Source organism: Nematostella vectensis, chromosome 4, assembly GCF_932526225.1.
Source record: "Nematostella vectensis chromosome 4, jaNemVect1.1, whole genome shotgun sequence".
In the NCBI taxonomy this organism is placed as follows: domain Eukaryota; kingdom Metazoa; phylum Cnidaria; class Anthozoa; order Actiniaria; family Edwardsiidae; genus Nematostella; species Nematostella vectensis.
Genome location: NC_064037.1, coordinates 10,011,675 through 10,037,496, shown reverse-complemented (window position 1 = coordinate 10,037,496; position 25,822 = coordinate 10,011,675). Strand labels below are relative to the sequence as shown.

Here is a 25,822-nt window from a genome sequence, read left to right as displayed (position 1 = left end):
AGATTTCGATATTATTTTCAAAAATAAGCATGAGGATCATTTGTTCATGGGGTTCATAAGAGTGACTATAATTTGGTTCCATCCACGAAGGGCGAGGAATGTTGATGTACGCATGCGCGAGTCGTTTCGCAACGCATGCTGGGGTTACCGTTTTTCCAAGTGGTTGAAACAGAGCGGTGTTTGAGGTTTGAACGAGGCTCACAAGCCGGTACTATTCTGCCATTTCTTTCCCCTTCCACTCACCATAAACGGACAATATTTGATGAGGAGAATCACTTGTTAGTTTACGAGGTAATGTATCTTTTTTCGTATGATTTTGTCGCTTTACAAAGGTGGAAATTAAAAGGTTTCGGCAGATGATGTGTATAGCTAGTCGCGATGTCGAAGTCAAATGTTGGGTGGGTTGCTCTCTCGTTTTCCGAAATATGCGTAATAATTTCACTGCTCCACAGATCAAATACGAAAAATTCTCACCCGTGGAAAATCACAAGTGTATGGATCGTTCATACCGTAATCATGACCGGCTGTTGACAACCTTCACACCAGAAAGGTTTCTTGCGGTGGACACTACTTTATCTCAACTCGCCTTGTATTTCACCCAGTGAACAAATCGTACATTCAGTACTCATCCTGTTTAATCAATCCTTATTATATTTCACAAATTTCCACTGCCTTTCAATCCGCCGAGTCTTTATATCGGGAAATGCAAGACTGTCAACGTCCATTAGATTTTCTAAATTCCCCCTTTCCTCGTAGATTGTCAGGGTTCTTCGAAGCCAACGCAAGTTGAATTTCAGTCCCAAATGCACTGTCCCCTCCAAACGTGAGGTGGCAATGAGGAGTCTAGGATCGAAGTTATACTTTCATGGTGAACTATAAGATACAAACATACGACAAAGACGATAAACATGGTCCTTACACCTCGCCAGAAAGAGGAACTGTGAGTAAACATCTTTTTGCGACAGACACTTTGCCTGACTTTATAACTAGCAAACTTCTATGACCTAAGTGTGTGTATTGTGCTCGTAGATCGCATTGGGAACTTAACTTATGATACTCCATGGCTATTACTGATAGAGTCGCCTCCCAATCGTATTTTATTATTTATGCCCGAGTTTAGTGATAGAACTCCATTGTGCCCCCAATGATTTCACACAAAAATTGTACTGTACAATTTTCCTGATGCATACATAAACATTCTCTGTATAAGGGCTCTGCGCTTGCTTTGCAAAAATTGCAGTCTTGTCAAGCCCTTGGCAATGTTTGTAATGTGTTTCTCTCTTAGGAATAAAGCCATTGCTGACTATCTTCACCAGTGTGGCTTTGAAGACACCCTAAATGCATTTAAACAGGATGCAAATATGGTGAGCCTGCATATAGAAAACAAAATGTGAATGTGAAAGTGAATGATTGTCTGGGCTAATAATGATAATTTATTACTCGTATATACTAACACTCTTGTCCAGTGTGATTTTTTTTGTCCCAAGCTGTTAAGCCAGCTATTGCTCAGATTTTTGCCCAGTTAACAAGCACTTGATTTTACATTAACAGACCAGGTTTCTGTGTTTTATTCTGACTGTGACTATCCCTTGAGCAGACCTGCTATCTAACTATTCATGAACAATTAAAACTGCAGGACTAAGGGTAATCACAAAATGTTGCAAAAGCTTTCGATTTTATCCTAGGTTGAACTTTACCCATTAATCATGTTATTGTAAACAAACAAGTACTTTGCATATTTGCCCAAGTACACATTATTTGTAAAGCTATTAATTTTTTGAAGTTATAGATTTTCAAAGAGATGACCCTTTTTACAATAAATGATACATTTGAGATATACATGTTTTCTAATCTCGACATATTTTGTGAAAAAGGTGATTTGATAACTGCATGTGATAAATGTCATCCTACTTATTGTAATAAAAACTAAATGTGCTATAGTGTGCAGAAGATGCTCTGTTTTATGGACATACCTTTTATTTGATTGTTCTGCAAACAGACATACCTTTCTTACAATCAATAAATTTGATTACCCTTCAAGCAGATAACTCCAACACCAACTGAGACTTTTTGATTCTATATTGTGTCTGCCAATGAGAGAGCTAAGAATTGAGGGGTTTTACAGCATATTAACCTCACATAACAAAGCTTTTTTTTCTTTTCTTTTTTCATATTTATTATTGATTCTCTTTTTGAAGCCAGGGGAACTAGACAAAAAGTATACTGGACTACTGGAAAAGAAATGGACTTCAGTTATAAGACTTCAGAAAAAGGTAAAACTGTCTTCAAGACTATACATATTGCAGTAATGTATTGCTAAGGCAATCTAAGTATTACCTAGGTTGTGCTATGGGAAAACAGCTTAGATGTTAAAGCCACATTGTCACCAGTTTACTTCCGGTTGATTACGTAAAAATATCCGATGATTTTAAATGGAATAAATATTTTAAAATATTGAAAGCAGAGTGTCTATTGGAAGTTTCTTTGAGGATATGATTGATAATTTAGAGCGGATGGGCTGTTAAATATCTTAAATTCTTATAGATTCTTTTGTTTTTTAATGGTTGAGGTTTCCGGCCGCCCTCTGGAAGTAAACTGGTGACAATGCGGCTTAAATTATAATGCTTAGTGATATTATAAGACTTTCATAATCTGATAAAATATTTTTTTGTAATTTTGCTAATGTAATATTTTTATTTTTTATTGCATCATTTTATTTAAAAATTAAACAATGCTTAGTATTCAGCGTCAAGTTTAATTAATCAACAAGCAAAAGTTCTTTTTTGGCATAAAAAGGTGTGCAGTGTTTTGTTGTCCATAGCTTTTTTGTGTGATTTGCTAATGTAATATTTTGAATTATTGATCACCATCAATTACAACATAGTACTGGCTTGTTGTCCAGATATTAGATTTCTAATCTTTAATACTTTCTATCTTTACACAGGTTATGGACTTGGAAACAAGGCTCTCAGAGGCTGAAAAAGAAGTGCACCATGGAGGGGGTAGGTTTAACCCCTACCTCCTGCATAACCCTCCATCTCATGCATATCTTCTGCATACCCCCCTCCCCCGCCTTCATTTATCTCCATCCCTACACATACCCCCAACCCCACATATACCCCCATCTCCTAGTTATACCCCCATCCCCACAGATACCCCATCCCCATATATCTCCCCATCCCCTGAATATACCCCATATATCTTCAATATACACTCACCTCCATCCCCACACATACCCCCACATATACCCCCATCTCCTAGTTATACCCCCATCCCACAAATACCCCCATTCCCATATATCTCCCCATCCCTGGCATATACCCCATATCTCCATTATGCACTCACCCTGATCCCCACACATACCCCTACCCTCACATATTCCCCTATCTACTAGTTATAGCACCATACCCACACATACCCCATCCCTATATATCCCCCCATCCCCTGCATATACCCCATATATCTCCAGTATATACTCACCTCCCGTACCCTATGTACTGTATGCCCCCTCCATTCTCTACGTACACCTTTATACAGGGGCCAAACTCCCAGTTGTGACCAATTAGGTGTGACATCTACTTTTTTTGCTTATTACAGGTCCCAAAAAGACCAGGTCCCCAGAGGACTGGATTCCACGCCCTCCTGAGAGGTACTTATATTTGGAGGTCTCAATTTTAGCACTCCAGTTCTCTAAAAAGGATCTTTTGTTTCTTCTTAATTTGCTATTTCCGTTTGAGGCCAGCTCAACTAGCAAAAATCAAGCCCTGATTTTGTTTTGATTCCCACAACTAAAGGCTTTCCACAGGCCAAATGTGGCAAATATGTTTTTGGCCATTCTTGTTTCTTTTGTGTTATTTTTTATTTGCAATTTTTATTTGACCTTTGTAAGATTTAGTAAAATTTCTAAATTTCACTTTTTAGGTACACATTGACGGGCCACAGAAGCCCAATCACAAAAGTTTTGTTTCACCCAGTGTATAGGTGAGTGCCTCCTTTCAGGTTGGTTCTCACTAGGATGCAAAGCGCAAACACAAATGTGAATCAGGCAAAGACAGACAGAAGCACAAGAAAATCAAGAAGTTATATATTGTGATGGCATTTCAGTTAGAATCAGATAATTATGTGCATTGCGCTTGCATCCTGGTGAAAACCAACATTTATTTGCCCACCAAATTATAAACATTCTATTTATTTGTGCATATCCCATTGTAGTGTAATGGTGACATCTAGTGAGGATGCAACAGTGAAAGTTTGGGATTATGAGACGGGAGACTTTGAGCGGACACTAAAAGGCCACACCGATGCAGTACAGGACCTGGCCTTCGACCATACTGGGAAGTTCTTAGGTTAGTTGACACTTTAGGGATGACTGCAGGCGTTTACCTGCAGTCACGGTAAGCAGGCAAAAGGAAAGTCAAACAGCCATCATCTCAAATGAGAAGGCTAAGAATCTGCTTGAATGCACTACCTTATAGGCCATGGGTTTGCCAAAAGCCCAAGTTACAGTATATTCTAAATGATTCTAAAATTATAGACTTTGATATGTTTTAGAATTTCCCTTTGACTTTCTGATCAGTCTCAGCCTGCTTGTTGTGATACAAGGAGAGGGAAAAGGTAGAACGGTCAGTCGCCTGAGAAGGAAACACATGAATGACAGTTACTGTGACCTTTCAAGACCCCACAAACAATGTTGTAAATTGAAGTGCTAACCACTAAACTGTTGACTCAACTTAAACTCTTGCATACTGTAGCTTACTTTTGACAAGCCATTTGACATTGTATGTTTTTTTTGCAGCTTCATCTTCAGCTGATATGACCATCAAGCTGTGGGATTTTCAAGGATTTGAATGTATCAGGACATTACACGGTAAGATTTGTCATCATAATTTTTAATAATCTCAATCATCTTTCAATCATTCATCATCATGTCATCAACATAATCATCAGTTATTATTATTTTTTTATGTAATGATACATATAATTTTTTAAATAAATCTTTCAATAATCACCACAACCAGCTTCTCACATTTTTATGTCGAATGCACCTATTTTTAAATTCTTTTCAGCACACATGGCAAGCACCAGTTGTTAAATTGCTGTGGGCAATGTTTTTTAGTAAATGTGGTTGATGATAGTAGAATGGTGTTATGATACTCATATGTCAAGAACTATGTTTTCTGGAAATTTGGAATGCTAAAAGAATTTTTTTTTTCGCTTCCAGGTCATGATCATAATGTATCATCAATATCATTTCTACCTTCTGGTGATCATTTAGTGTCAGCTTCACGTGATAAAACTATAAAAATGTGGGAAATAGCAACCGGGTGAGTAATCTCCTTTTTTAAAAAAGAATGATTAACTTTAGTTAATGTGTTTATATGAAAAAAGGGGATTTTTACCACAGGAAGACCCCCTGCACACCATCCTGGAGTTCCAAATTTTGCATCTGTTCCGGGATCACAATTTTAAATCTACATGTAAACAACTTTTTTTGTGTGAGGTCCCTCAGAACTCAGGTTGCATACTTCACCATGTTACAAGGCTTATAGAAACACACCATCTTTGGTGCCCCAGTTTGTATGTTTTTGTATGGTATATGTAGGTTTATCATTGTCCTAACATGATTTCCAGGTATTGTGTAAAAACTTTCCAAGGTCATGGCGAATGGGTGAGGAGGGTGCGGCCTAATGCTGATGGTAAGCTCTTAAGCTGGCTTTTTACCAGGGAAGGAAATGGAGACTGGAGAATGAGACAGAGATGTAACACGTAACATTTGTGTGAAAATCAGTACCAAGGAGATGCAAGTAGGGGAAAAAGATCTCTTCTGTTCCTCCATTTTATTTTACGCTGATTTTTCTCTGCTTTCTCGACCTCCTTTTCTTTCCCTAGTAAAAATTATTCTTTGTACTTTGATTATAAAACGTTTATTAGTATCTCATAACCATGAAAGATAACTTAATTAAATGCACTTCAAATTTTAGGATCTTTAATAGCAAGCTGTTCTAATGACCAGGTGAGCCTAAAGAAATTACAATGAGTTTATAACTATTGTAAAATGTTTCCCCTCCCCTGCCTCTAAAAACTATTTTAATGTGTAAATCTTTGTAGACGATCCGTGTCTGGGTTGTGGCATCCAGAGAATGCAAGTGTGACTTACGGGACCATGACCACGTCATAGAGGACTTGAATTGGGCCCCAGAGTCTGCAACTCCAGTGATAAATGAGGCAGCTGGGGTTGAGGTAAGTTTTTTTAAAAAGCACATACAACAAACAGGGTAGCAAAATATTTTTTACCACCCTTTTTCACCCAGAAATTTTTTAACTCCCTCTTGGGTGGGTGTTCTTTCTTCTTGAATCAGAGCCAGCATCAACCAGAATTTCCTCCTTGGAAAATTGCCCATTCCCAATCACACATTCAAATTTCTCTATGTTTTTTTAAATCACCTTTTCCATTGTGCCATATTTGTTTTCCATTTGTCATCTCCAGGGTGGTAAGAAAGCCATGAGCCCTGGTCCATTCTTAGTGTCTGCCTCACGTGACAAGTCTATCAAGATATGGGATGTCAGTGCTGGTGTCTGTCTGGTTACTTTGGTAAGTAAAATATACATCACAATGAACTGATCCTTACTGGAGATGAGCATGTTCCTATGCAAGGGAGAAGAAACCTATCATTACATCAGGATAATGTGTACAGGACAACATAGAAACAACAACATGTAAAGTTTGTGCAAAAAGGGATAATATCTCAAGGCTAGCCATATAAGAAATACCAACTGACGTAGTGAAATAAATGAATAAAAATACTATAAATATGTATGTCAACATATACAGCATATGTATATAATACACCAATACACCAATACCTATATGCAAAACTTTTTACTAAGACCCATTATCTGTTAAGATAGAAGGTGCTGAACGAAGATTAATTAATGAACTGAGCCGAGCCTCGCATTTGTTGATGTGCAATAGGTTGGTCATGATAACTGGGTGCGAGCTGTGATGTTTCACCCTGGAGGCAAGTTCATAGTTAGCTGTTCTGATGATAAGACTCTAAGAATCTGGGATTACAAGAACAAGAGGTGTGCCAAAACCCTGGTGGCTCATGAGCACTTCGTTACCACATTAGGTGAGTCAAATTTTAGTTACGTTTTTTTTGTCCTGTGCTCAGGGTTTGTTATCTTTTCAAGGCCACTAGTTTCAGTTTTTGAGTCAGTAAATTCTTTTTTTTTTTTTACAAAAGCATGGATTAGCTGTGTATCGGACTTTTGTTATTTATGTCAAAGTTTTGCTGGTGAGGTAGTTTGTTTTCACATCTAAAACTAGATCAGTCTAGTAAAAAATGACACCATTAACTAACTGACTTTGTGCCCTGGTGTCTACTAATACTATTGAATATAGTATAGTTGAAAAAGTGGCCTCAGGTGCTTTCAGAGGATTTTAGGTAATCTTTGTACAATATTCAGGTACCCCTAGCATCCCTCCACTATCCCTAATAAAAAAAAGTAAATGATTCATCAAAACAACTAAATTGCTAATGAAGAACTTGTAACCTAGAAAACAGCAAAAGAATGTGAACTGTCAAAAGCTAGTCTACAAACACTGAAATTATTGAAAACCAATTTGCCTTGCTAAAAAAAATTAACAAAAAACTGTGTCTTTGACAAGGGGCTTGCTTACACAGATGTGAATGTGGTATTTTAAGGAATAATAAAACCTGTTATTATTATTATTGTTTTTTTTTGTGGTAGATTTCCATAAGTCTGCACCGTTTGTGGCGACTGGCAGTGTTGATCTGACACTGAAAGTGTGGGAGTGCCGTTAACACACACCTTGCCGAAGAATGGAGAACTCTTATTCAACTTGCATAATACTATAAACCTATAAAGCAATGCTGTAGCGGCATTACCAGTACTACCCAGTGGATTATGTTACAACAGATCTCTTTGATCGAGGTCTACCATGCGCGCAGATGCAACACCAAACCTTCGATGTTACAATCTGTACCAATATTGAGTTTGAAACTCTTGCCTCCGGTACGAGCCAAGACATTATTCCCATTCTGACTTGTATGGTTAAAGTGTCTTCTAAATATAGGACTACTTAAAAATGTTTAGTACAATATTGAAATTGAGATTTAGACAGGTGGTACGACTAAGCTAAATACTTAAAAAGTGTGTATAGTTACTTTAGCCCGATACCTGTATCAACTGTATTGAACACTGAACTCTTTTGTCTAAGTCCTTGCATTATTACTGTAAGAGCACCCTGATGTCAGGCTATATTTAATGGGAATAATAGAAAACAAACAAAAATGGATAGCAAGGGATGATTTACTGTGGTTTTAGCATAGTTAGGGCCTAATCAAAGTTTCATTTCTGGGCCTTGTTTTGTATTACAATAGTTTGAGTGGTGGCAAATTCAGGAGGTACCTTCTTTGTATTGAGATTTCAATACAATAAACGATATTAGGCTTACCAAAACTCGCCATAACATTGCTTTAGCCTCAGGAACAGCGGCTGCTAAAGTCTGATGCACCAATTTAATGTAATCACTTGCCTCCTCCCTCTTCCAACTCACCCACCAATATTAAGAAAACGTTGTCGTTTTGGGGGTCTGGTGCCGAGGAATCTTAGATTCTTAGAGACTTTCTCCATTGACTAAAGATGGTCACAGTCACTGTTTTTCTTTTGGTATTAGAAGTCATAAAGTTTACAAAGCACCGTACGGCAACCTTAAAAATGACAAGAATCATGCAGTTTTTCCAAATAAGGAATATATTAGTTTCCTTATAAGGAAGTGACCGCGTTTGGCAAAAAAAAAAATTTTGGGCTAAATTTTCTTGATAAATGATCAAACAAAAAGAATCAGAAAAAAACTGCGCCAGTCAAAAAAAGCGATCGTTTTTTTTTTTTCGTAAGTGCTGAATAAGTTCCCCTTAGTTGCTGTTATTTTGCCCTAAAAGGCTGAGCGCGCGGTAGTTTGCCTCCAAAACAGTCACGTGATCTCAGCGCAAGTCCCCAATTCTGATAATAAAATCAGCAAACCCTTCCTAAATTGGCTGAAACGTGTCTTGCTTTGCGCCGTTCTCTCCGTATTTCCTTGGAAACCCGGGCAAGTTACGTCGCATCATCTGATCTGTTAGCCGGTTACGTATGAAGACTCGGTAGAATTCAATGTGTGTGCCGGGCTATTTTTCCCTGCTATCAGAGGCCTCTTTTCTCTGTATTTCGCTGGGCTGGAGTTCGCGGGGACCAGCCCAGCGGAATACAGAGAAAAGAGGCCTCTGCTAGCAGGGAAGGGCTATTTAAGCTTATTAACAAATTTCGTTCATCCTGCCTTAGCCCTAGCCTTAACACTACCCGAAATCTACATTACATGGTTTATTATCTTTTTAAGAGACATCAGATAAGGGGGTTTTATTAGCCTTGACTTTCCCTGTAGACTTTCTCAAGTCCGTTCAGCTTTTGTGGTACAAAGCGATTTTGGTTTGCTTCGCTTACTGAGGAAAATGCCCATTAGATCGCACGCTTGGGGCAAGTCTACTTTCCTTTTTGTTGGTTATTTATTTCCAAGGGGATGCTGATAGGATGCCTGTTTAAAATATTTGTCACAGTTAAAACCCGTAATCACCCACAGCCGAAAAAACGGGTCCGCGATAGCCTCCTCCGCAGTCCTCCGCAGGCAACTCACAAAGAAAAGGAGAGAAAGAATGGTTACCTGTGGCGAAATTGCGTAGGGGGGAGACTAAGAAGAAGTAGAGCAGCGCTTCCGGTTTGTTACTTTCGACTTTTTGCCACAAAAAAAAACAATCCCTTTTTTTTCTTTTACTGCTCTTTGAGATGCCTGCGGAGGAGGCTAGGTCCGCGAAAAGCTATCATTATTTGAAACCTGGCTCCAGGGTACCCATAATGTGCATTGTTCCTCTATGCTCTAAAAATACCAATATACCGTCCATCCCTGTCCTCAGGGGAAGAATAAACGATCGCCTTTCTCCTTGACTGCGTTGTGTTTCCTATTCTTTGAAACCTAGCCTGCGTAGCAAAGGGAAAAGGGAGAAAAGGTCAAGCCTTGTGAGGAGAAACGAAAAACCTCAATTTCATTTTCCCAACATTTCGCCCGCGGCAAATCGCTTATCCTCCCTAACGTTTTGCTACGCAGGCAAGCCTGTCGAATGTATAATATTCCTAGTTGAGTTTATTCAGATGTATAAACTGAAAAGCGAGTGTGTTAAGGGCCTCCAGAGTGTGTTTTTTTTAAGTATTGCTAAAGAAAAAGGCTAGAAAGAATAATCAAAATACGAGGGACCGCGGAGACCATTTTAAATTTGTAGGGCTTACAAAAAATCTGGAGCCCTGAAAAATACCGACTCAAGCCAAAAAGTGGTATGGCTATAACACTACCAGCTTCTCCCTCTTCGCGGTCCCTGAAAAAAAAAAGTCAGTATTTTTCGAGCCAGACAGCCTCTACCTGTGACGTCTGCACTGGATGTCAGCGGTATCACATCACAGCAGCAGATGTTCGGTCGAAGTGTTTGCAAGTGTCCGCTGCCAAAAGACGCCATTCTACGTCGAAATCCTTGATAATTCACACAAGGAAAGACTCATTGGATATATAAGTACCTGGTTGTAGTATACTCAAAGGTTCTATAGCCATGGCTTTGAGGTAAGGCGCTTACGTGCAAAGAAACCGAAAGACAGCTCTACAAAAAATGGACGGTCGATGATAGAAATTTCTTATAAAATTACTAGGTTGCATGTTATTTAGATTGAATCGATATGTATTAGTTTTATTGTTCAGGCTTTGCATTTAAGAAATTAAGCTTGTATAGCTGTTCGTCTTTACTAGGATTTTGGGTGCATTATTTTGCGTGCTTTGCCGCTTGATGCTACTTCTGAAGCAACAAATTTTGAACCGAATGTAGATGCGTCAAATCTTTAAAATGGAAATCTTTTCTGTCATACATCTAAAAGAGCGCTTTGCGTCAGTGCTTTAGCTCTCATTTGTGTAAAGAGATTATCGAACCGCTAACTGCTTTTCGTTTTGCCCTTTTTTAGTCCCATCCATTTAAGAAGGCACACTCAGCTGCTTTCCTTCTTTTTGTTTTCAAAACAAAACTTTGTTAGATGTAGCATAAGCAAGAAGTCGCGTTTGATTATAACTTATGAAATCGCTAGAGCTTTTTACTTATTAGAATCATCCAGGTGAAGACTTTGGATATCTATCTTTTTTTGGCTTTAGAGTTATCAAATGATTTAAGGAGAGTTACTTGTTATTGAATAATATTCATTCTACGCAAAATGAGCATCATCTTTTGTATTATACTAAGCACAAAACAATTTCCAGCTGTCTTTATGCTAACCCCTTGACTGTGAGATGCTATCATTTTTGGCACAAGATGTTTCAGTTTACAAGTTTTTTTAATGCCTTTTTCATAAACTGTTATCGCAATGCTCCAATAATGTGATTTATTATTAATTTTATTTCAGTTTTCTTCCCAAACAGTGACAAAACATTTTGAATTAAAAAAAAAATTGGTATGGGGGAAACAAGAAAAGACACCTTTTTCATATTTATATTACCAATGGTTTCATGTAACAAGTATAATTTCCTTGTTTATTATTTTTCTAATTTAATAATGTATGCTTAGCCAAACAATCTTCTATTTAGGGACCACTTCATTGATGTTTTGTTTTAAGGTTGATATCTTAAACATATAATCATTAAAAAGTACAGTAAATTGATGCAAAGAGTTATGTATATAGAATACGATATTTAATCTTTCCTTAAGGCTCATGTTGATTTTCTGTAGAAGTTAGGCAGAAGAATCATTAAAACATTATTTAAGTCACAATAATTTGCAGCCGCATTAATGTGGAATTGATACATAGGAAATTCAGTTTTATTCTGAGTTTTAAAAAAAATGTTTTTTAAAGGGTGGCGAGTCACAAAAAGCATCCATTTTCATCGGCTAATTCAAGCAAGTAACCTATATATTTTCAATCAAATATTGTTAATATCATATCAGACTTGTATTGTTGTATTTTTGATGATAAGCAATAACAAAGGAGTGATCGATCGACATATAAATTTTTGGGCTATGCTAGGCGTCACTCCTTGCTCCTGTCATGTTTATAGCTAAGTATCCTACTGGGTTATTCATCCTCAGGGTTCACGTCTGTACATGGAATATTAAAACCACCAGCCCCCCAGATGAAGATTTAAGGGATTTGCTACACCTGAACAATGAAGAAGACGTTCCAGATATAGTGGCTGTAGGGTAAGAAGTAAATATATAACAGGGATGTGTTTGACGTCAGTGGCTGTAGGGTAAAAAGTAATATATAACAGGGATGTGTTTGACGTCAGTGGCTGTAGGGTAAAAAGTAATATATAACAGGGATGTGTTTGACGTCAGTGGCTGTAGGGTAAAAAGTAATATATAACAGGGATTTGTTTGACGTCAGTGGCTGTAGGGTAAAAAGTAATATATAACAGGGATGTGTTTGACGTCAGTGGCTGTAGGGTAAAAAGTAATATATAACAGGGATGTGTTTGACGTCAGTGGCTGTAGGGTAAGGTGTAATATATAACAGGGATGTGTTTGACGTCAGTGGCTGTAGGGTAAAAAGTAATATATAACAGGGATGTGTTTGACGTCAGTGGCTGTAGGGTAAGGTGTAATATATAACTGGGATGTGTTTGACGTCAGTGGCTGTAGGGTAAAAAGTAATATATAACAGGGATGTGTTTGACGTCAGTGGCTGTAGGGTAAAAAGTAATATATAACAGGGATGTGTTTGACGTCAGTGGCTGAAGGGTAAAAAGTAATATATAACAGGGATGTGTTTGACGTCAGTGGCTGTAGGGTAAAAAGTAATATATAACAGGGATGTGTTTGACGTCAGTGGCTGAAGGGCAAGAAGTAATATATAACAGGGGTGTGTTTGACGTCAGTGGCTGTAGGGTAAAAAGTAATATATAACAGGGATGTGTTTGACGTCAGTGGCTGTAGGGTAAAAAGTAATATATAACAGGGATGTGTTTGACGTCAGTGGCTGTAGGGCAACAAGTAATATATAACAGGGATGTGTTTGACGTCAGTGGCTGTAAGGTAAGAAGTAATATATAACAGGGATGTGTTTGACGTCAGTGGCTGTAGGGTAAAAAGTAATATATAACAGGGATGTGTTTGACGTCAGTGGCTGTAAGGTAAGAAGTAATATATAACAGGGGTGTGTTTGACGTCAGTTGCTGTAGGGCAACAAGTAATATATAACAGGGATGTGTTTGACGTCAGTGGCTGTAGGGTAAAAAGTAATATATAACAGGGGTGTGTTTGACGTCAGTGGCTGTAGGGTAAAAAGTAATATATAACAGGGATGTGTTTGACGTCAGTGGCTGTAGGGTAAAAAGTAATATATAACAGGGATGTGTTTGACGTCAGTGGCTGTAGGGCAAAAAGTAATATATAACAGGGATGTGTTTGACGTCAGTGGCTGAAGGGCAAGAAGTAATAAATAACAGGGGTGTGTTTGACGTCAGTGGCTGTAGGGTAAAAAGTAATATATAACAGGGATGTGTTTGACGTCAGTGGCTGTAGGGTAAAAAGTAATATATAACAGGGATGTGTTTGACGTCAGTGGCTGTAGGGCAACAAGTAATATATAACAGGGATGTGTTTGACGTCAGTGGCTGTAGGGCAAAAAGTAATATATAACAGGGATGTGTTTGACGTCAGTGGCTGAAGGGCAAGAAGTAATATATAACAGGGGTGTGTTTGACGTCAGTGGCTGTAGGGTAAAAAGTAATATATAACAGGGATGTGTTTGACGTCAGTGGCTGTAGGGTAAAAAGTAATATATAACAGGGATGTGTTTGACGTCAGTGGCTGTAGGGCAACAAGTAATATATAACAGGGATGTGTTTGACGTCAGTGGCTGTAGGGTAAAAAGTAATATATAACAGGGATGTGTTTGACGTCAGTGGCTGTAGGGTATAAAGTAATATATAACAGGGATGTGTTTGACGTCAGTGGCTGTAGAATAAGAAGTAATATATAACAGGGATGTGTTTGACGTCAGTGGCTGTAGGGTAAAAAGTAATATATAACAGGGATGTGTTTGACGTCAGTGGCTGTAGGGCAAAAAGTAATATATAACAGGGATGTGTTTGACGTCAGTGGCTGTAGGGTAAAAAGTAATATATAACAGGGATTTGTTTGACGTCAGTGGCTGTAGGGTAAAAAGTAATATATAACAGGGATGTGTTTGACGTCAGTGGCTGAAGGGTAAAAAGTAATATATAACAGGGATGTGTTTGACGTCAGTGGCTGTAGGGTAAAAAGTAATATATAACAGGGATGTGTTTGACGTCAGTGGCTGTAGGGTAAAAAGTAATATATAACAGGGATGTGTTTGACGTCAGTGGCTGTAGGGCAACAAGTAATATATAACAGGGATGTGTTTGACGTCAGTGGCTGTAAGGTAAGAAGTAATATATAACAGGGATGTGTTTGACGTCAGTGGCTGTAGGGTAAAAAGTAATATATAACAGGGATGTGTTTGACGTCAGTGGCTGTAGAATAAGAAGTAATATATAACAGGGATGTGTTTGACGTCAGTGGCTGTAGGGTAAAAAGTAATATATAACAGGGATGTGTTTGACGTCAGTGGCTGTAGAATAAGAAGTAATATATAACAGGGATGTGTTTGACGTCAGTGGCTGTAGGGTAAAAAGTAATATATAACAGGGATGTGTTTGACGTCAGTGGCTGAAGGGTAAGAAGTAATATATAACAGGGATGTGTTTGACGTCAGTGGCTGAAGGGCAAGAAGTAATATATAACAGGGGTGTGTTTGACGTCAGTGGCTGTAGGGTAAAAAGTAATATATAACAGGGATGTGTTTGACGTCAGTGGCTGTAGGGTATAAAGTAATATATAACAGGGATGTGTTTGACGTCAGTGGCTGTAGAATAAGAAGTAATATATAACAGGGATGTGTTTGACGTCAGTGGCTGTAGGGTAAAAAGTAATATATAACAGGGATGTGTTTGACGTCAGTGGCTGTAGGGCAAAAAGTAATATATAACAGGGATGTGTTTGACGTCAGTGGCTGTAGGGTAAAAAGTAATATATAACAGGGATTTGTTTGACGTCAGTGGCTGTAGGGTAAAAAGTAATATATAACAGGGATGTGTTTGACGTCAGTGGCTGTAGGGTAAAAAGTAATATATAACAGGGATGTGTTTGACGTCAGTGGCTGTAGGGTAAAAAGTAATATATAACAGGGATGTGTTTGACGTCAGTGGCTGTAGGGTAAAAAGTAATATATAACAGGGATTTGTTTGACGTCAGTGGCTGTAGGGTAAAAAGTAATATATAACAGGGATTTGTTTGACGTCAGTGGCTGTAGGGTAAAAAGTAATATATAACAGGGATGTGTTTGACGTCAGTGGCTGTAGGGCAACAAGTAATATATAACAGGGATGTGTTTGACGTCAGTGGCTGTAGGGTAAAAAGTAATATATAACAGGGATGTGACGTCAGTGGCTGTAGGGTAAAAAGTAATATATAACAGGGATGTGTTTGACGTCAGTGGCTGTAGGGTAAAAAGTAATATATAACAGGGATGTGTTTGACGTCAGTGGCTGTAGGGTAAAAAGTAATATATAACAGGGATGTGTTTGACGTCAGTGGCTGTAGGGTAAAAAGTAATATATAACAGGGATGTGTTTGACGTCAGTGGCTGTAGGGTAAAAAGTAATATATAACAAGGATTTGTTTGACGTCAGTGGCTGTAGGGTAAAAAGTAATATATAACAGGGATGTGACGTCAGTGGCTGTAGGGTAAAAAGTAATATATAACAGGGATGTGTTTGACGTCAGTGGCTGTAGGGTAAAAAGTAATATATAACAGGGATGTGTTTGACGTCAGTGGCTGTAGGGTAAAAAGTAATATATAACAGGGATGTGTTTGACGTCAGTTGCTGTAGGGTAAAAAGTAATATATAACAGGGATGTGTTTGACGTCAGTGGCTGTAGGGTAAAAAGTAATATATAACAGGGATTTGTTTGACGTCAGTGGCTGTAGGGTAAAAAGTAATATATAACAGGGATGTGTTTGACGTCAGTGGCTGTAGGGTAAAAAGTAATATATAACAGGGATTTGTTTGACGTCAGTGGCTGTAGGGTAAAAAGTAATATATAACAGGGATGTGTTTGACGTCAGTGGCTGTAGGGTAAAAAGTAATATATAACAGGGATGTGTTTGACGTCAGTGGCTGTAGGGTAAAAAGTAATATATAACAGGGATTTGTTTGACGTCAGTGGCTGAAGGGTAAGAAGTAATATATAACAGGGATGTGTTTGACGTCAGTGGCTGTAGGGTAAAAAGTAATATATAACAGGGATTTGTTTGACGTCAGTGGCTGTAGGGTAAAAAGTAATATATAACAGGGATGTGTTTGACGTCAGTGGCTGTAGGGTAAAAAGTAATATATAACAGGGATTTGTTTGACGTCAGTGGCTGTAGGGTAAAAAGTAATATATAACAGGGATGTGTTTGACGTCAGTGGCTGTAGGGTAAAAAGTAATATATAAAAGGGATGTGTTTGACGTCAGTGGCTGTAGGGTAAAAAGTAATATATAAAAGGGATGTGTTTGACGTCAGTGGCTGTAGGGTAAAAAGTAATATATAACAGGGATGTGTTTGACGTCAGTGGCTGTAGGGTAAAAAGTAATATATAACAGGGATGTGTTTGACGTCAGTGGCTGTAGGGTAAAAAGTAATATATAACAGGGATGTGTTTGACGTCAGTTGCTGTAGGGTAAAAAGTAATATATAACAGGGATTTGTTTGACGTCAGTGGCTGTAGGGTAAAAAGTAATATATAACAGGGATGTGTTTGACGTCAGTGGCTGTAGGGCAACAAGTAATATATAACAGGGATGTGTTTGACGTCAGTGGCTGTAGGGTAAAAAGTAATACATAACAGGGATGTGTTTGACGTCAGTGGCTGTAGGGTAAAAAGTAATATATAACAGGGATGTGTTTGACGTCAGTGGCTGTAGGGTAAAAAGTAATATATAACAGGGATGTGTTTGACGTCAGTGGCTGTAGGGTAAAAAGTAATATATAAAAGGGATGTGTTTGACGTCAGTGGCTGTAGGGTAAAAAGTAATATATAACAGGGATGTGTTTGACGTCAGTGGCTGTAGGGTAAGGTGTAATATAACAGAGATTTGGTGCTCCTAAACAATGGAGAGGATATTCTAGAAATAGTGACAAACAGACATAAGCTACATAGCATAGAATGGGAAATCCCATTATTGTCTAAGTATTTATAGAACACACTCTCCTATGAGTTTTTTAGGATCTTAAGCACATACAGTATATGCCTTTATTCAATCTGATTGATTAACAGCAAGATCCTTATCAATGTCAAATTTCGGTCTCTCCTTAATATCAAGATTAAAATCTGTTAAAAAAAAGAAGCCTGAGTTCAAAACGCACAGAAATGGGAAAAAAAGCAGTTGTTTTTATACTTATATCATGATTTCACGTGTTTTCAATTCATAAGCTACAAAATCTACCAGGCATTACAAGTATGAGCTGACGTAGACTGGTTTCTAGCCATGCTTCTGTTTCTGTCGATTTCTGTTGATTATCATTTCCTTATAATTTTCATGGGAATATTTAACGCAACCGAAGTTGGAATATTCTTTGTGTCAATTTGCACTATAATTTGGTCTTTTGAAAGAATTAAAGAGAAAATAGAAGCTAAACATACCTTAAAACTATACATTCTTTCACTACTGATAATTGTTTTAGTTGAAAACACTAATAAATGAGGAAAAAGTTGTTTTTATATCTGGTCGTTGTCAATTTGTAAGTCCAACATTTGTAGATGGGTAATTATTAGATATGCTGTTCTGTGGTACTTAATAGCTAACTCTTCATTTTTGCCGTAATATCTCGAATTTATTACAATATTGTAATGTAGACTTTATTGGAGACCATATAGATTGATTAAAAAGCAATGGAATTTCAATATTATTGGTGTATTATAAGTAAATTAAAAAATGGTCAGATAATGATGCTTAATTTACCCCACCCTCCCCCCAAAAAACACCCACCCCACCCCACCAGACCCCCAAAAAATTTTGTGAAATTTTGATTATCGTCCGCAAAGTTTGTCCCAGCATTTCTACAAAATATAAAGATTTTTTCCGCATCCTGTCAGAGGCCATGTAATTACAATTAGAAATTGCCATTGTTATCTTAATGTCTTTGTTAGCAGTCCTTCCCTTTTCAAGTTTGCCTCAATGTCTCTACATGTAGCTGTTTTTTTCTTAAATCAATTGATCGATTTGAAACAAAAACTGCTAGGAAGTGATACCTGAACCTGTGCCTAAAATTATTGACAGGTCACTTTCACAAGCAATACAACAACTGCCTCTCATTCTATCCATGCCTGTCTTTGCTCACATATTCTTGTGATTTTAATTGTGTAGTCTACAAGAGGTTGATGCCAAACCACAGTCCCTACTGATAGAATACATCAAAGAGAACTCTTGGGTGAAGTTGCTGCAAGCATACCTTGGGGCATATGGGCTTGTCAAGGTGGGCTCTTTGTGACAAAGAATTTGCTGGGAAACATGGGGGAGATTTATATATGTTAGTGATAATTGATAATCAAAAGGCGAGGCCCTTGCAAAGTCATGGATACCATGGATCCAATTGGGCCTGAAAACATATGATGAATTTCAGCCTGGAAGGGGGGGGGGGGGGCTGAAGGCCAGCCTGGTTTTGTAGTTCTAAAAGTTAGGTTTTGTATAATTATAATATTTTTTTATATTATAACTGACTGAGACAGAGTTGTGTTTTAGCTTCGATCTATACGAATGCTTGGTATGGTTCATCTAGTTTCTGTCCATCTTCGTCACCTGCCACACGTACGAGAGATCAGGCAGGCATTTTGCAAGACTGCTTTCCTTGGTCTTTTGGTGAGTGTTCTTCTTTCTTTATCCTCCTCCTCCTCATTAAGGAGGCTTACAGTAAAAGCATGTTTGTTCCCAGGTGTTACATCAAAAGGGGGCTAGATTTATTTTTTCCTTCATGGATCTCCTTATATTTCTTTATACATGTTTCTTTTTCCCTCTCCCCTAGATTAGCCTGTGTGCAATGATTAATATGCTTTAGCCAAGCATAGACAGGGGGTCCCAACCCAGCCCTGCTCATTAATTGAGTTGAGATATGTGGTTAACTAGTGAATGTCAATTAAATTTTGGTAGACACCTTTGTCGGTGGTTAAGAAAATTATTAATTTTCAGTGTGTATATGGATTGAAAATGTTTTAGATGGATCTTGTGACCTATTAGGGGGGATTAGAAAGCCACTTTAACTTTATGGTTCTGTCTAGACATGACGGAAAAACCTGGAAAACACTTAATCCCAGATAGAGAGAAGAGACACAATTTTCTCAGTGGCTATAGGTTTCTTGTATTACAGACTAATTTTTAAAGCGCAAATAACGTGAGGCCGAACTGCACATAACCAGATTTAGGCTTTTAAAGATAATTTTTACTTGATCATCACCGCCCTGTGTATCAGCTCAGGGACGAAAAGCTCAAATTATAATGACACTTTACGAAAAGCTGCATCAATTAAAAAAAAGTTACACTTGATATTTTGTTTGCTATAAGTTTCTAAGAACTCAGATAAATTCTTATTCGATGTGAAATGGGCTTATTTGAAGCATCACGTCTTGTTTTTCTGTCATGACTTCTGTCTAAAGTTAAAAGTTTCTTTTTCTTTGCGTTTTCTTTCAGGGCACCAAGGGAGCAGTGTCACTGCGGTTTACTCTTTATGACCAATCTTTCTGTTTCATCAATAGTCATTTCGCAGCACATGCTGAGTACACAGAATACAGAAACTCGGTAAGGTATACCTTTGAAATTATTTAACAAGAATTCCCCATGTCTTCCACCCCAAGCCCTCTCCCCAACAGAAGAAAGCTCTCAAAATGCAATCCTGTTTTTTTGTGTTGCCTTAACACGAAACCAGGTTAACAGGGCTTTATAGGAGTGAATGGATTAAGTAAATAAAGAGTGTTGATGGCCCATGCTTTAACCTGGAGCTAAGCTCTTAGAGATTTATAAAATATTGTTTCATTTGAAAACAAAAACTAAAGATTCAGACTTTGAATGGTGGTGGTTAAAGGCTAAAAGCGGGAACACACATTGAGGAAAATTTCATGCATGCACTTTGCTCACTGCCTCGCGAGGCCAAAAACCCACAGTGTGCGGATGACAATCAAACAAAATTACGTCACACGAGCAACTGAGGCAAAATTCTCAGCTGCTTAACTGTGATTTTCTGGCCTCGCATTGAGCAAAATGCACTCATGAAATTTTCCTCAACGTGTGCGCCGGGCTTAACCTCCAGCTCATCCATGCTTTCATGCCACTGGTTCTTGCCACATGGTTTTTGCCATGTGGCATATGGCAAAAATGCACAAATTAAAAGCTAATTGTTGTATTTTTTTTCAGGAATATCAAACTGTTGTTGATTATCTAGCTTTCTCAAACTGCACTCCAGCCCAAGCCATTGAACATGAGTAAGTGCAAGTAGTTATTTGTTCATAGAATAATGGTTGCCTTGCAAGAAAATTTCCATAGAAAGAGTTACCTAAAACTCTGAGGCCTTGGACATACACTTTTATTTCCTGTACTTTTCCAAATGCAAATACATGTGAAGTAACATGAAACAATAGGCTTGGTTGGTTTGTGTCCATTTGCATTGGAATGTCGCATGAAAAGAACTGCATTTGCCTTAGGCATTATACTTTACCTGCAATAGTTCTCCATACCTAGTTGTTGTTATGTTATTTCATGAACTTGCAAACTATCCTACTTTTTTTCTCTTTTAGTTACATTTTTTGGTCAGGGGACTTTAACTTTAGAATAAATGAATCGATTGAAAACATCAAGGGAGCCTGTAGCAGGCAGGAATATGCATCACTATGGCAACACGACCAGGTATGTATGTACTCAACACTTATTAGCCCATAATAACCATAACTAGACACATCACCATAGCAACTATAATTGACAGTACACCATAGCAACCATAATTAGACACTACACCATAGCTACCATAACTATAGGAACAAGACACTACACCATTTACAGCATAATAAGCCATGACCCTTTTAAATAGGAATGTTGCACTGTAATGTCACAGCCTTTGAAAATCCGGGTTTTTTATTTCTGATATAACAATACATTTTTTATGTTTTGGTAGTTATTACAAAGCAAAGATGCAAAACTCTCGTTCATCGACTTCAAGGAAGGCCCGTTAGTCTTCAAACCAACATACAAGTACAACCCTGGTTCAAGTGACTGGGATACAGAAAGGTGGGTAGTCTAGGAGGGAGGGAATGCCTTTATACAAACCTAGTACAAGCCTCTAGGGTACAGAGAGCTGGGTAGCCATGCTCCACCGAGGTGGGTGGGAAGGGGGTACTTAGATACAAACCTAGTACAAGCCTCTAGGATACAGAGAGGCGGGTAGCCATGCTCCACGGAGAGGGGTGGGGAGGGGGGTACTTAGATACAAACCTAGTACAAGCCTCTAGGATACAGAGAGGCGGGTAGCCATGCTCGACGGAGAGGGGTGGGGAGGGGGTACTTAGATACAAACCTAGTACAAGCTTCTAGGATACAGAGAGCTTGGTAGCCATGCTCCACGGAGAGGGGTGGGGAGGGGTACTTATATACAAACCTAGTACAAGCCTCTAGGATACAGAGAGCTGGGTAGCCATGCTCCACGGAGAGGGGTGGGGGGGGTACTTAGATACAAACCTAGTACAAGCCTCTAGGATACAGAGAGGTGGGTAGCCATGCTCCACAGAGAGGGGTGGGGAGGGGGTACTTGGGTACTTAGATACAAACCTAGTTCAACCCTTTAGGATACAGATAAATGTAGGTGGGTAGCCATGTTTCACACAAGGGGGGGGGGGGACATAGATACAATTCTTGTACATGCAAGGACAAACAGTTGTCCTTATAGTAGGCTGGACTTTTTACACTGCCCTTAATACATGTTGCCTTGATGTAATGTAGTTGTCCTTATAGCATGTTTTTTCTGTATTTTTCTTCAAGTAGCACATTTGTATTTATGAATTATTTATTTTTTACTTTATTAGGCTTAGAAAACAAAATTTTATGTGTTTTTTTTTTCTGTTGATAGCGGCAAGTATCGCAAACCAGCATGGACAGATCGAGTATTGTGGAGAGAAAAACCAGAAAAAGCTGACACAGCACAACTCATTACCTACAAATCACATGACCAATACATGACAAGCGACCATCGGCCAGTCAGCGCATTGCTCAGTCTCGACCTACCGGTAATAGATTGTCAGAGACTAAGTTATAGGAGTTATGTAGTTACTTCAGATGTATAGTGTTGGTTCATCAATCACACCCGTGATAGCTAAGGATCACGAGCAATGCTGTAAATATTAGTCTATACAAAGAGGACCATGGCTCGAAACCCAGGTTAGGTCTACTTGGGATAAAAAAAACCCTAGCTCGCTGCATTAGGGACTGCGAATACCTTTGTTCTCATATAAGGACGTTAAGCCAGAGGTCTGTGTCCACACTTAGGTGTCACAAGCTATATATATTAACATTTTGCAAGTAAGCTTTCGATCAGTAGTTCCATTTAAATATAGATATTTAATTTTTTTTTTAGGATTCTGCGCTGAAAGTTGAGGATCCTATCGACTGGAAGATGGATTTGATGAGTATGCCGTGGTATGGGAACGAGGTGAGTGAAACAGACGGAATACCCATTCTTCAGACAAAGGGTGACAAACAGAGTGTTGATGTAAAGAGAAGGGGATGCGAGAAAAATTTTCATGATAATAAGGTATACCATAAAACAGAATAAAAAATGGTGATGAAAACAAAAGACTAAAAAATATTTATAGAACGCCAAAAGAAAACAAAAGCATAGACATTCTAGTTTACTTAACCCATTTAAAAATGGCTTTTTTTTATGTCTTCCCCTCTTTATTATGTCTCTCTGTTTTGCAGGATGGTCTCTGTGTGTACGTCGTCAGCAACTACAAGACGTATAGCTGGGACTGGATAGGACTTTACAGAGTGAGTTTCATCAGGAAAAAGTTTTATTAATAAAAAGATAACGTTCGAGGCGTTCTTTACACCGTTCTTCACTATCTGATTGTATCGTAACTCATACCTGATTTGCTGATTGTATCGAAGATTGTACCTGATTGGCTGACTGTATTATGACTCGTACCTGATTGATTGGCTGATTGTGTCGTAACTCGTACCTGATTCGCTTTTTTATCATAACGTCCATGATTGGCTTGTCAGTTTTGAAACTTGTACCTCATTGGCTGATCGGATTGAAGCTCATTCCTGATTGGCTAACCTCGTTGCGTTGCAGGTTGGTTTCCACCACATATGGGATTACGAGATGTACGAGTGGGCCGTGGGGGATGGGGACGAGTACGGTGAGAATGGCTGTGCGGTGCTTTTCGACTGTCTGCCCGAGGAGCCTGGGCACTACGTGATGGCGTACTATAGTTACAAGATGGAGGCAATCATCTCCGTCAGCGAGGCATTCGAGGTGAGTACAGTCCGTCAATCCGTAACTATCGCACACAGATGAGATATCTCTTACATTAGCGAAATATGCCATTCCAGCGCGCACTCGACATGGAAACCTACCTCAAATACCGTCTTGCAACGCGCGTTTCGTTTGGTGCAACCTTAAAAAGGTAGTTGAGGTAGGTTTCTATATAAGAGACATTTAGCATCGCATTTTCGGAATTAACCGCAAACGGCAAACCGCGGTTAGCCGTTACCGGTTTGCGGTTTGACGTACTGGTGAAAACGTAATTTAGTACATTTGTCGGGAAATGTGGCATTTGGCGGAAAAAATTAAAAACATGTGCTCGACTTCAACCGAGCCAAAAGTATTAGTAATTGTGCAAATTGTCAATGAAATGATTATTTCAAGAGTCGAATGATTAAGAACACTAATTCGTGGTCTCAAACGTGAGCTCATAGAAAATTTGAGAGGAAAACTGCTGAGGTAAATCACATACCGCTAGACGGTACTCGTGAGGTCAAAACGCGGACCGCAGACTGCAAACCTGACCGCAAGGTCTTGTCACGTGAGACCCAGAGGTTTGACGTTTCCGAAACGCCGTGCTAAATGTCTCTATTGTAATGCGCCCGCAAGCTTATAGCTGGAATAGTCTATTAAATACGCACGAGTATCCTAGCGTCCGCCCATTATTATTGGTGGAGAACCCCTCTCACCCCATGTAAATATCTTCATAAAAATTGAACCAATCATGGGCGGGGATGTCACGCGATTGGCTATCACGAAAAGAGGCCGCAGGTCACGCTGTGTCTAACCTGGATCGTTATTATTCCCGGATAGATTCTCCCGCCTCGCGATGAAGACAAAGACCCTGTGGATGTACAAGTAGAGCAGCCGGAGCAGTCCACGGAAAACGTATGAGCTCACGAGCTGAGAAGGGCTATGGCAGCGGCAATGTGCTTACAACTAGCATCGGAAGTAGAAGGTTTTTAAAGGGGTTGGGATGGGTAGGTTTGTGTCAGTAAAATGTCTCAAAACAGCGTGAATAAGTAATCTTCATTAGGAACTACCTACACGGTAGGTTTTTATCCCAGTGATACCGCATATAGAAATGGACGTAGTGCGGAGCTAGAGGTCGTACCTCTGTATAGATTATTATTACAGATTATTACATGGTATTTCGCGATAGATATTATGTCCCACAAAATGATTTAAGATTGAAGAGAATAAGGAAATACGTAAGAGAAAAATGACGATTTGATTATAACTAAATAATTTTGTAAGTTTTTAGAATTAATTAATTAAGCTTAAGTAGACAAAGCAAGGACTGGCTGAATTACTGGTGAACTTGGGAACCGGGAGGAGTTTTGTTATGTAAAAACAAGATCACAAAACTTTGTTCCTCAGTTACTGTGAATGCAAGGACGCAAACATGTTAAATTTGTCTTGATGAGTTTCCCGCTGAAAATCTATCACATTCTCCGCGCAAAACCCTTCAGCTGCCAGCTTTGATGTTGATCGATGCACCAGGTGCTAATCTACTCGTGGCTGCACAATAAAATAGCTTTAGCTTAAACAAAATAATATTATTATCAAATATCACTGTATATAATCATTGGCATCGTTTGGTATTAAACAGGGCTTGCAATTATCTAGGCTCGTTTTGCTAGGATTTAACAGCTTCTTCGTAGTATTAAACTGTGCATTCTCTTGGAAAGTATTTAATCTGTTCCTTGTCCCCTGAGCAAACAGGAGCATAACAAAGAGGTCTACTAACATCGCACACTTTCCGAATTGTCTTTGAAATCCTTAAGTGTTGAAACACTAAGACTTCATAAAATATTTCAGGCTCTTGTTAAGTTATCGATATTCTCAGTTTGTAACTCAGTTTTCTGTGGTGTTGAGAAATTCAAATAGATATGTACGAGCTTATTAATGCCAGAGTTGTAAAATATTCATACGAGATCTATAACCCTGTCTCTGTACAGAAATCATGGTGACATGAGTGAAAAATAAACGAATTAAAAATGTATTCGCTTATTTGAGATTTCTTATACCCATTATATAATGGACAAAACTGATAACCTGTCCCGGCCGTGTAAAGCACAGGCCTAGTCCCAGCCATTATTCCGGGTTTCCTGTTTTGGAGATGAACCGTTAGATACCTTGAAGCCTG

At 38.6% G+C, this 25,822-nt stretch overlaps 2 protein-coding genes across 3 annotated transcripts; both read left to right on the top strand.

Annotated features, from left to right (window-relative positions):
- Nucleotides 1-133: 133 nt before the first annotated feature.
- Nucleotides 134-8,484, top strand: LOC5513760 (lissencephaly-1 homolog). Of its 2 annotated transcripts, none has more exons than XM_032383274.2 (16): nucleotides 134-291; nucleotides 757-940; nucleotides 1,286-1,364; nucleotides 2,199-2,273; nucleotides 2,945-3,002; nucleotides 3,598-3,649; nucleotides 3,922-3,981; nucleotides 4,213-4,346; nucleotides 4,796-4,867; nucleotides 5,222-5,324; nucleotides 5,632-5,696; nucleotides 5,982-6,013; nucleotides 6,109-6,240; nucleotides 6,488-6,592; nucleotides 6,974-7,130; nucleotides 7,753-8,484. In XM_032383274.2, the coding sequence occupies exons 2-16, from the start codon at nucleotides 909-911 to the stop codon at nucleotides 7,824-7,826; spliced, it is 1,230 nt and encodes a 409-aa protein (XP_032239165.1). In that variant the 5' UTR covers nucleotides 134-291; nucleotides 757-908; the 3' UTR covers nucleotides 7,827-8,484. The 2 variants fall into 2 exon arrangements, with proteins under 2 accessions (XP_032239165.1, XP_048582458.1); XM_048726501.1 differs by lacking the exon at nucleotides 134-291 and adding an exon at nucleotides 447-550.
- A 2,008-nt stretch (nucleotides 8,485-10,492) lies between these two features.
- On the top strand, nucleotides 10,493-25,678 carry LOC5499702 (inositol polyphosphate 5-phosphatase K). Its single transcript, XM_048726511.1, has 13 exons — nucleotides 10,493-10,666; nucleotides 12,171-12,281; nucleotides 18,519-18,627; nucleotides 18,894-19,010; nucleotides 19,836-19,943; nucleotides 20,556-20,623; nucleotides 20,936-21,044; nucleotides 21,310-21,422; nucleotides 22,258-22,414; nucleotides 22,762-22,836; nucleotides 23,106-23,174; nucleotides 23,482-23,664; nucleotides 24,487-25,678. Exons 1-13 carry the CDS (start codon nucleotides 10,656-10,658, stop codon nucleotides 24,565-24,567), a joined length of 1,311 nt encoding a protein of 436 aa, XP_048582468.1. The 5' UTR covers nucleotides 10,493-10,655; the 3' UTR covers nucleotides 24,568-25,678.
- The last annotated feature ends 144 nt before the right edge of the window (nucleotides 25,679-25,822 follow it).

What these genes read in the sequence shown, in the direction of transcription:
- LOC5513760 (XM_032383274.2), top strand. Translation starts at nt 909, where the DNA reads ATGGTCCTTACACCTCGCCAGAAAGAGGAACT. An exon ending in TTAAACAGGATGCAAATATG is followed by an intron (nt 1,365 to 2,198) that starts GTGAGCCTGCAT and finishes CTCTTTTTGAAG; the next exon opens with CCAGGGGAACTAGACAAAAA. An exon ending in ATTCCACGCCCTCCTGAGAG is followed by an intron (nt 3,650 to 3,921) that starts GTACTTATATTT and finishes TTCACTTTTTAG; the next exon opens with GTACACATTGACGGGCCACA.
- LOC5499702 (XM_048726511.1), top strand. An exon ending in GCCCAAGCCATTGAACATGA is followed by an intron (nt 20,624 to 20,935) that starts GTAAGTGCAAGT and finishes TTTCTCTTTTAG; the next exon opens with TTACATTTTTTGGTCAGGGG. An exon ending in AGTGACTGGGATACAGAAAG is followed by an intron (nt 21,423 to 22,257) that starts GTGGGTAGTCTA and finishes TTCTGTTGATAG; the next exon opens with CGGCAAGTATCGCAAACCAG.